The sequence below is a fragment of the Eriocheir sinensis genome, chromosome 6, assembly GCF_024679095.1.
Source record: "Eriocheir sinensis breed Jianghai 21 chromosome 6, ASM2467909v1, whole genome shotgun sequence".
NCBI lineage: Eukaryota > Metazoa > Arthropoda > Malacostraca > Decapoda > Varunidae > Eriocheir > Eriocheir sinensis.
The window spans coordinates 26,342,728-26,354,328 of NC_066514.1; the positions used below are offsets into that span (position 1 = coordinate 26,342,728).

Genomic DNA, 11,601 nt, shown 5'->3' on the forward strand with positions numbered 1-11,601 from the left:
CAAGAGTCATTTGATTCAAAGCACCATGGCAAAATTGATTAATTATGCTCCAGAGGCATGGAACTACCTCCACGGGGTGTTCTGTGTCTACAAGCCTGTGGATATGAGTGTCAGATTCATGAGGAACGTCATCATCGGGAATCTCTGCCGGGACCTGAATGAGCTGCGGCCGAGGTCTGTGCCCCCCATTGTGACCATTGAAGGTTAGTGAGAGAGATTAATGTACAGTCCAATGCAGAAGGTAAGTCCTCCATACGCCCAGAGACTTAGGGTCGGATTATAAGACATTTCGTCGCCCAAAAACACATATTTGACAAGGCTTTCGTAGGAGTTGTGGGCATTTCCAAGAGTAGTTTTATGACCCTGGTGGTAGTTTGACCCTTCTTCTGTACCATGAACCTGAAGAAACATTCATTAGAATCCGACTGACCCCCTCTTTGGCCCTTAGAAATAGCGGATGTGAGAAGCGAAAGAGTTTTATAATACCGAGCTTAGTGTCCCAAAATAATATTCAGAGGAAAATAGCATGATTATATTTGTATCTTAATTCTATATGTAGTTAATGAAATATTGATCCTGTGAAAATGTATGATAGTGCTTGTGTTTTTTAGCTAAGTGATCTATTGTGGCATTTTATTTCTATTTTCTTTTTTATATCAAGTTGTTGCTCCTAAGAAATTCCCCAGAAGTATACTTTGGCTACTAAGGCACTTCGGATCAGAACACAGAAGGCATTCACAACCCAGCTAATTGTTCTATCATAAAGACACCTTATTTGATGGTGAATAAGATGAGTGGGGTATAAGATTAACCCAAAAGTTTCCATTCAAAATGTGTGCTTAGAGGTACAGTTTCTGTATAAAATGACTCCCAAATCTGAAGTTATTGGGAATGTGTTACTTCAGGAATTGCATCTTTTATCACCCTTTCTACTCACCAGTGAAGTTATGCTACTAACTAACTACTTTTTAAGCAACATAGCGTGTGGTGGAGTTTTACCTTCAGTGAGTTTCTTGTCCTTGCTGGTAGTGATGATGTAGAGGCACTCTGTTCCACTTTCCTCTGTCTCAAGATGATATTTACCTCCCTGGAGTCCTTTACTTCTCTAGTGTCACAGTATGGCCGTCAGATACGTTGCTTGGGTGATGTTTACACTCACTTCTGTGCTAGCCGACATGCCAAATTGTGACTGCCAGCTCCTTTAGTGGTGGGGGCTGCATTGTAAGCATTTAATCAGTGAGGGTGAACAAATAATTCTGAGGACTACTACACTGCATAATTTTTTCTTTATTAATTGGTAGTGATAGGCTCTCTTGAAAGACTTAGTGGTCAGCTCACACAGCCCCTCAGTGCTCTCCTTCTCCGAAATTGCAAGAAAAGACTGACTGGCTTGTGGCTGGTGTATCTAAGTTCACGCATCCACGATAATACTGTTTGCATTGAGACCTTCCCAAACACTCAAGGGCTTGCATCCGACCCTTGTTGCAGCGTAATGGTTAGTCTCCTACGAATGCTTCACAATGTTGATTACACTATTGAAAGGCGTCTTTGGATAACCAGATCTTGGTTTCGTGGTTGGTGTCATGAGCCCTCACCCTTGGTCTCAATCCTTAATACCTGTCATAGCAGTGTAGCATTAAATATATCTAAGGAGATGGTAATTCTTGGTGTTGCCTTTCAACTTTTCAATTTGACATTTGAACGTTGCATTCATTCATCAGTATCTTCTGCCACCCAGAAGTTTGGAATAATTAAAAAGGCATTCAAAGTTTATGCAGACTTTCATTTCAGTCAGTGCTACTCACCAGTCCGGTCTTCTGCTGGATGTTGTTGGTTGTAAGGTTTTACGAAATGCTAGTTTTATCGGCAGTGAAAATGTGATATGTAATTTAACAGTAATGGACCTGTGACTGACCCTTTTGGATGCCACTTGAAGAGCGAGCCATTTATTTGAACTCTGCATCCTGTCGCCAAGCCATGCCTTGATCCACCTCAAAACTTTACCCTCTGTCCCATGTGTTTTTAGCTTTAATAGTTGATATGATATACTCTTAGTCCCTATTTGCCACTTGTTACACCTATTTGTAAAAAGACAAAAGAAGCTTGCAGAACTGGGTGTGTCAGTGCAGTCACAACACTGGCATGAGTGATCCATTGTAATGGTTACTTCAGAATGTTGGCTTTATTGCAAACAAGGGGGAGTATTGATACTGAATTTTTTTAGTTCTATTTGGCTTTGACTGTAGATGTATTGTGCATTATCAATATGTACACTCTTCCCACCCCTGCTTAAGCCTCTGGGTATATCACAAGTTGAACTCTCTCTCTACTAATGGAAGTATATATATGACATATAACTCAGAAAATAAGGATTGAAGCCATTAAATATATGGTTTTATGTAGGCCTACATTAATATCAAAATATTTATTAGTGCATTACCTTCCCCCAAAATACTAACTCAAGATTAACATTGTTGTTTAGACCATTGACAGACTTTCAAACAGGTTTTATCTTTTATTTTGACTTTTAAGCCAAGTACACTTTTGGTTACATAGGTTGTTTTCTTTCAATGTTCTTTGGTTCATTTAATTCAGAAACAAGTACACGCTGATGTATGGGACTTACTTCAGTATCAGTAAAGCTTTATATGAGCTCATTTACATTATAGTAACATGACCATTTGGTGTCTGGAGAATGCACTGAAGGCTTTATGTATAAGATGACACAGACAGGACCCTAAGTGCTGTGCTGTACCTCAGGAAGCATCAGTGAGGGTCTGGTGGTGAAACAGAGGAAGAATTATGCTGCCCACCCACTGGTCCTGGGGCCCCTCTACCACCCGGAGGACCTCAGGGTCTCCTGGGCACAGCACCTACAAAAGAATGTTTCAGGTGAGGATCAAGATATTGCTGGCAAGGCACAAAAGAAATACCTTCTTGAATTACATTAACTAGGAACCTATACTTTAAAATCTATCTATTTATATCTCTGATGCCTTGCACCCACTCGGAAACTTCCCTCCAGGGGGTGGCCGCAGCAGAAGTGTCTCCATCTCTCCCTGTTCTGGTACTCCCTCTCAGTACACTCAATCCTGCTACTTCCAATACTCACTCTTCACTAATTCATTCTCATCAGGTGTCAAAACCATCTCAGTGCACCATGCTTCACCCACTCCACCACTCCACAATCCACTCCTTTCATGGGGAATTACATTGAAAAATATCTATTGAAAACAAGACGGTCTAGATTGAAATAAATTACAGCATTTAAAATGGGATAGAGCTACTAACAATATATTTCTAGCACTGGGCATTGAATATGAATACACATCAGTAAAAGATTATAATTACCCTTGCTAGAGTAACACTTTCTAGGGTGACTAATGAACTGTGTGACCAAGGGCAGAGGTAAAGATGAGGGCATATGCTGTAGCTGCCCATGCATGACCTTGGTGCTGATCTCTGTCCCTTTGGTCATGATTTTCGTCATTTGTGGGTTTATTTTTTATATAAACTTAGCTAATGGTAAGGACCCATTGCATGTAAAATAGCATAACCATAACATGTGGAGAATAACCCAAATACACATGTTGCCAGGTGTGTGTGTCATGGGGGTGAATAATGGCTGCTCGGGGACCCATCGTGTGCGTGAGAGTCGGCTCATACGCACATACATGGTGTCGGGGAAGTTTGGCCTGGCCACCGACAACCAGTTCCACGATGGCAAGGTAGGCGGGGAGCTTGATGTGTCTGAATAAGTATGTGAATAACTTTTTAGTCACAGTTTTCAAGAACATATCAATGATTTTAACCTGGTAGCAGCGGGGATCATGTTTACTAATGGTCCCTCCAAGTGAGAAAAATGAGAAAAAATCATCCCTCACACAAACCATTTCATAATATATATCAAAGCATTTGTGATCAGATTATGTATCATCTATTTTTGGTTGTTTATACCGTGGCACAAATTTGGCCCGTCGCTGCTGCTACGGTAAAGCCACAAATTTGGCCCGTCGCTGCTACCAGGTTAAGTGAGGACTTGCTCTTCCTTCTCAGACACTGAAGATGGGGGAAGTGTCCACTGAAACTGTTTGGTGAATTACATATCTTAAATGTATAAGTATCTTTTGCATATAAGATTATTCCCCAAATTTCCATTCAAAATGTGGTATTAGAGGCTTACTTTCTGTATGACTCCAAATTCTTGAGTCATTGGGAGTTTGCTGACCCACTTTCTGCTGACCAGTGAGTTGATACTATTAACACCTTGCCTTTTAGCAGTAAGTTCCTAATTTAGCAGTGACTTGTGAAGCTCTAGCACAAGTAAAGCTAAAGCAGAAAAGTTAGATAAATATTATTGCAACAGAAAGGAAGGAGGCACAGAGTGATTACACGTTGACCTTGCATGTGCCGCCTCAGAGACCCTCAACCCACTTAGTGAAAATAGAACAGTATTACCAACCCTTATTTTTGGTAATGAAAGATCCGTTTTGGCTTCAGACCTTGCAACCCAGCACTGCCCTAATGCAAACAACTCAGCCAGTCGCTCCCAGACCTAGACTTTTGTAGCTGCTTGTGGTGTGTGCTCAACAGGTGACTCACCTTTTCTGTGCCCCCTGTGGTCTCAACATGGAGATATTTTTGTGAAAATTTGCATTCATAGAAAACAAGTTGTTCTTGATACCAGTGTCAGTAGTTATTTCTACAGCTTTAAAACTATTCAGGGGAACTGGAAGGTCATGGAGAGTGTTTGCCAATGTTCTTCATCCTCCCAGGACCCCATAACCTGGATGTGGAGGGTAGGATTTTGTACCAGGCATTCAAAACAATACAAATTTTTTTTTTAGGTTCAAGAGTTGCCTTACACATTTGCAAAGAAGTACATAATTTGAATGCCTCTCACTTTGCATTGATCACATTGGAAAAGGAGGATTTAAGATATTTTGCCAGGTCTCTTAAGATGTTGAAATCATAATCTTGGAAAGAAGAGAGTGACAGGCTTCTTTTATAAGGTCAAATATTTGCATATTTGGAGAATTATTGTGACAGCATGTCAGGATAAAGTTTCAACTTGTAAAAGGCAGTAAATACTGTGTTTGCAGGTTATAGAGAAGTCCAGGTTTGGCCACGTGACAAAAGGGAAGCTTTGGAAATCCCTCATGAACATCCAGGCGTCTCACCAGCAAGCCTCGCTGCAGTTCCTTGGTCTGGATCCTCAGTCTCAGGTGAGTGGCTGCAGCACTGGAGGAGGAAGACCTCAGTCACCCTCTTTTGAAATCTTCCAAGTTTTGATGGATCATTTAACGAACCCTTAAATGGCAGTGGATCTATATATAGACAGTCCAAAATTCAGTCAGTCAGTTTTGTATGGCAGAAATACAACACTTTCAGATTGCGGTAGAATCTATATATAGATGATAGTTGTAACGTCTACTATGCGGCGTAACTATATTTATGCTACGGTCCTAAGGTTGGCAGTGACTATATATAGACCATTCATTTTGGGGGGGAGCTACTCTTCAAACACTGCTGCTGTCTAAGGGGTAATCTCATCAGTGAAGATGACTTCTAATCTGTTTTATGCCAAAAATCAATTTCTTTTTACCTTTTTACTCAACGTGCAGACATTTCATGATCTGGGTCTGTTTCTGATATCTCATCTTCCCAAGTAATGGCCACTTCCTTTCCTGTTTCTCACATGGCCTTCCACATTCTAGGATTCATTGATTTATTTACAAGAAATAGGTTTTCATAATTAATCTTTACTTAGTTATGCATCTTAATTTTTATTTGGTTTTGAAGTGTATGGACTGAGATGAACAAACAAAGTTAAGTGAAATCTTACTAAGACTTGTTATATATTGTACTTTCTGGTGTACATGAAATTTTTCCTGAATAATGAAAAATGTGAGGGTTGTTGTCACACGTGTTGCCAGGCACACTGATAGTTCATTGGGAGGATTGGAGCCAGGAGTGAGGAAAGTAGTTGTGGGGCAGCAGGCTATTAAGTATTGCAGTGGAAAACTGTGACACTGGATAGAGGAAAACACGAAATGTAGAGGAGATGGCGCCCCTGCCAGACTAGATGTGGTACTAACAGAGGGACCAGATATAATTGGAGAAATCTTATACAAATGTTCCCTAGAGAAGAGTGATCATGTGATGGTTGAATTGAAAGCACTGGAAGGAAGTAAAGAACCAAAAAAACTTTACAAATGAGAAAGATTCAACTATGGGAAAGCTAATTGTATGGGATTTATGAGGAAGCTGATTGGAGTATATTTGATAAGGCAAGCAAAATACAGGAAAGATTGGAGTGTTTCCTTAAGATATACAAACAAAGAGTGGAGAAGAATAAGCCAAAGATGACTGAAAAAGAAACCCAGAAAAGTGATTGGTTCAATAATAGGTGTGAAACAGCCAAGAGTATAAAAGACATTGCAAAAAGTAAAGAAAGGAGTAGGAGAAACAACAGAACAGGGGTGTACAGCTCCAGGTGTTAAAACAATGCCTAAGTGCTTTTCTCATGTTACTGGCTCATACATATACAGCCGTCCCTCAAATAGTATGGTTTCCAATAGTTCGGTTTTGGTTTTATGTGGATTTTCTAAGAAGATTTTTTAGGATTTTTAAATTTCCCGACAAGCAGGCAATTTAAAAATCCTAAAAGATCTATGACAATCCGTATAAAACTGAAACCCAGCTATTGGAAACCGTACTATTTGAGGGATGACAGTATTAGGTGATGCATTAGGTCTTTAGATTTTTGCATATTTGTAAAAACCTAATCTATTGTTTGTCAATCAATACCTTAATCCATGTTACATCTTCCCTGCACAGGAGGCATACGAGGCCCTGTCATCCAAGGGACTGGTGAGGCCTGGGGAGAAATCTGGCTCCCTTCTGTATTCACTGAGTGTCAAGGAGTTCAACCTTCCTGACTTCACCATTGGTAAGTATCAAGTTGCATTTCAAAGTTTATGTTTGGAGCCATTCAACTCCCTACATATTTTGGTACATTGCTACATAATGCAAGGGACCAAGCATTTATGGGAATATAATGGAGAGTATTGAGAAGAGTGCACTGGTAGGAAACTATAATGGTCAGGTCAGCCATAGGGTCAGTGAGGAGAATCAAGAGGTGGAAATGTAGGCCTAGAGGTAAGGAAGGAAGTGAGGAATAGTATGGTTATGCCTATATTGACCCATGCCTCTGATTCATGGGGGAAAAGTGTCTCGGTAGATGAGGATGATATATTGAGTAAAACTGTAGCTCATTCACTTCAGTTGGATCTCTCCCAACAGTTTTTGGATCCCTGGGTAAGTAGGTCAGGAGGACGCTGGTGATTGGCTGTTGGTGGGCGGGGTGTCTGGCATCTCCATCGCCCAACACAATCGCATAGGCTCATAAAATATTCACATTTCTTACTCAGCTCATTAGTTACTGAAGATAGGCAAATTTGTTGACATAATTGGATTAAGCAGTTATTATACAACTAACACCAATTTCATAACTTGGTTTGGTAAAGCAACAAAGTAATCATGGTGAGTATAAGTCAGGGTAATATTTTGTGTTTAAACCACTTTTTACAAATTGAGTGAGTCCATAACACTGTGAGTCAGGCCAGTCGGTCGAGTGACTTCCTGGCAAGACCCATAATTGTTATGCACTACACTACCAAGGTATGTGAAATTATTGGTGACTTTAATGTTCTCAACACATGCATGAACAGACTGAACTGTGCTATCCAGCAAGCCTCCAAATGACTGGATCCTGGCACTTTGCTTCCTTGTGGAACGTCGCCTAGAGTTTCGATGGGCTACTTGTAAACTGTCAATCTCAAGAAGGCATATGATACACCATTGTGAGGCACTCTGGAACATTCTGCAGGTCTGTGGGATTCCCGCAAGGATAATTGACCTGATGGCTGGCCTCTCCTCTGGGACCGAGAGTGCTGTGAAGCATTGGGAAGGCATTTCTGGCTTCTTCCCTGTTAATTCAGGAGTGAACCAGGGGTGCGTTCTTACTCCATTACTTTTCAACACTTGCATAGACTGGGTATTAGACAGAGGTATTGATCAAAGTCATTGTGGAGTATCTGTTTGCAACACCATGGTCATTGACCTTGTTTTTGCTGATGATGCTGTACTCCTTGTGGAATCGTCAGTAGTCCTGGTGATGGATCTTGAAGTGCTGCATGAGAAGGCTAAGCCAATGAAACTGAAGGTTTCCTGAGGCGAAACCAAGGTCCAGTCATTTGTAATCTTACTGGATGACACAGTTCAGTCTGTTCATGCATATGGTTAGGACACTGAGGTCACAAAAATTTCACATACTTTCGTAGTGTAGTACATGACAATGGTGGGTCTTACCAGGAAGTCACTTAACAGATTGGCCTGGCCCAGTGTATATGGTATTGTTGATATCTATGCTGATGGAAAAAGATTAAAATCTTTGTCACCTATGCTCCCTGTCTTACTGTATGGCTGTGAGACATGGACACTGAATAGTGACTTGGAGAGTTGTATCAGTGCCTTTGGTACTAAATATCTTTGCAGGATCATGGGGTAGCGCTGGAGTGACTGTGTCGAATCAGTGACTACTTCATGAAACTAAATTGAGGCCTGTTACTAGCTTAGTCCATGAATGCCACTCTGGCTATATGGGTACATGGCACGCTTCCTGAATGTTGGTCTTGCTCACAGTGTTGTTTCTGTACGAGAGAACCGGGAGTGGAGTAGAAGAAGGGGATGCCCACATAACTCATGGCTGGGGCAAGTTGAATGACCCTGCCAGAAGGGACTTGGGATGTACAGGGTAGATGTGTGGTGGCTTGTTCGGGGGGACTGTTAGGGGTGGAGGTGGCGGGTGAGTGAGGCAATGCGTACATAGCGTATGCAACCTGTTAGTTAGTTAGAGGACTGGAGATTCTTCTGCCTTGGCTATCACACAAGGGGGAAATCCTGGAGGGAAGAGGGAATCAGATACATAGATTGTAATGCAAAAGAGTAGAGGATGAAGTTGTTGTACACAATAACCTGACCTGAGAAGCAAAGACTTGAGATAATTGGGAAGCGTGGAGATGGACAAATGACATGAATACGGTATTTTGTTCAGTAGATTAAGAAATTACATCATACCAGAGTTGAATTGTATCAGTGATATGAGTATGTTTGAAACTGAAATATGCAACAGTAGCAAGGTCAACTAAATGACTAATGGGGAGCATCTGCCTGGGGGTGCGTTACTTCACTCACTTGATGTCACCCCTCCTGATGGTCCACCCAAGCAAGCTTCCACACAGCTGCCCTGGCCATCCCAAGTCCCTCCCGGCAGGATCTATCGACTTGCCCGTCATGACTTATGTGGATTCCCATTGGATGGTCGATCATCTTAGCTGAAATTATATATAGCAAAAGTAAAGAGTGAAGAGCATTTTCAGTGATGCTTTCTGGCTTGGGGTAGTTGCCTTGTGTGGAAAAGTTGGATTATATAAGACTGAACCAGATCAGAGCAGAGGAGGGAGATTGGTGGTCCTGCAGCAGTCTTTATTGGGCTAAACTTATCTGAAGGGAACAGACAGAGAGGACACTTTGGTGATGTATGATCCATGAACACTGGCTCAGGATGGCAAGTCAAAAATAGAAGGCAAGTGGTTAAGATGTGAAGGAGTACATCCATGATTTTAAGGAAAAAAATGATCAGATTGGAGACAGACAAAAGTGCTATTGCTCAATTCATGTATTTTTCATTTATGTAAATATAACTAGGTACACACACACATGAGTTTCACCTATATTCAAAGATCCATCACTTCTGTCATATGTTCTATGCAAAGGGTACTGGCTGGCAATTCTAAGTCTGGTATTACAAGACACTTTCCCTTCTCACATCAGCTACTTCTAAAGGTCAAAGGGGGATATCAGTCAGGTTCTAATGAGTGTTTTTCAGGCTCATGGTACAGAAGAAGGGTTAAACTACCACCAGGGTCATAAAACTACTCCTGGAAATGCCCACAACTCCTGCGAAAGCCTTGTCAAATAGGTGTTCTTGGGCGGCGAAATGTCTTATGATACGACCCTAAGTCTGTCGTGTGATCAGATACAGTGAATGATGAAACGAGCAAGCACACACACGTCCACAGGCAATATGACAAGCTTAACTTCTGCATGCCACAACCTGGTACATAGCCACACTCAAGCTCTTACTTCAACAGAGGTGTCGTGCATCAATGAGACCGGAGACTACCTCAAGGAGCTGATCCACTCCCTCGGTCTGATGATGAAAACCAATGCTGTGTGCACTCAGATCAGGTGTGTACGCTATGGCCCCTGGACCCTTGGCCACGCTCTTCTTCGCAAGCACTGGACGCTGGAGCATATTGTGAACAACATTGGCCAGTCCCGTCCACTCCTGAATAACATCACTCCGGCAACGCCCAGCCTTGTGCCGCTGGAGGAGACAGAAGTGACCGACGTGTCAACGGTGGAGCAGTGATTTCTTCTCATCGTGGCCTTCATCTGTAATTTAATCATTAATATACGTATTTTCATCCTTCTCATGTGTTGTAATTATGTAAAATCATTTACTATCCTTTGTTTCCTAGTTTTACAATGGTACTTTTTATTTTTCTTCTACAGATTTTTACATATGATTTGTAGAGGAGTTCATTATCTGAATATTGGTTCTGAATCTCTTTTTTGAGGACAATGAAACCTTATCAACTCTGAGCATATGAGGTCATCCAGAGTTACAGATTTTTTTAACCCGGTAGCAGTGACGGGCCAAATTTGTGCCATGATACAAACCCCCCAAAATAGATGATGCATAAACTGATCACAAATGCTTTGATATGTATTATGAAATGGTTTGTGTGAGTGATGATTTTTACTCATTTTTCTCGCTTAGAGTGACCATTAAGAAACATGATCCCTGCTGCTACCGGGTTAACAGTAATCTGCAAGACCACAAAATTGAAACATCTATCTACATACCTATTTATTTATCTACATTTGCCTATCAATCTATCAGCATATACCCCTTAGACAAGAGCACACAAATACAATGGCAGTCAACACACTCATGCATGACAAAGCAGTGCCAGAAAAAGCACATGCTGTCAATACAGTTTCGCTTATCACCTCAGATCTTGCAAAGCCACACCCAAGAACGAGGCCGTCAGTCCTTTAAAAATGTCCTCGTAGGTCTGTGGACGCACGATTTAGAGGGTTAACAACCAGAACCCCACTTATTTACAACAGGTTTCTGAGCAATCAGTATTAGCTTCTTCATAATTATATGTGAAAAATTTGACTACATGAGAGTAACTGGAAAGTTTATGAAAGTAATGACATTTAAAAGTTCACAGGCTGGCTAAGAATAAAGATAAATGCAATAGAAAATGACACATCCCATGAAAAAGTGCTGAAGGAATTCAACTAAATCACAAATTGATGCAGTGGAAATGTTATATAAGAGTTGAATGTGGTGTGTTGTGATGGGGTGGAAAGAGTAACGAAAGCATGTGTGAGAGGCTTGGTGTGGGTGTAACAGCAAAGGAGTGGATTGTGGAGCGGCTGAATATGTGAAGCATGGGGCTT

At 41.3% G+C, this 11,601-nt stretch overlaps 1 protein-coding gene across 1 annotated transcript; it reads left to right on the forward strand.

Moving 5' to 3' along the window:
- The first annotated feature begins 25 nt into the window (after positions 1-25).
- Positions 26-10,558, forward strand: LOC126991045 (pseudouridylate synthase TRUB2, mitochondrial-like). Its single transcript, XM_050849740.1, has 6 exons — positions 26-203; positions 2,761-2,892; positions 3,598-3,728; positions 5,103-5,225; positions 6,841-6,952; positions 10,218-10,558. The coding sequence occupies exons 1-6, from the start codon at positions 26-28 to the stop codon at positions 10,496-10,498; spliced, it is 957 nt and encodes a 318-aa protein (XP_050705697.1). The 3' UTR covers positions 10,499-10,558.
- The last annotated feature ends 1,043 nt before the right edge of the window (positions 10,559-11,601 follow it).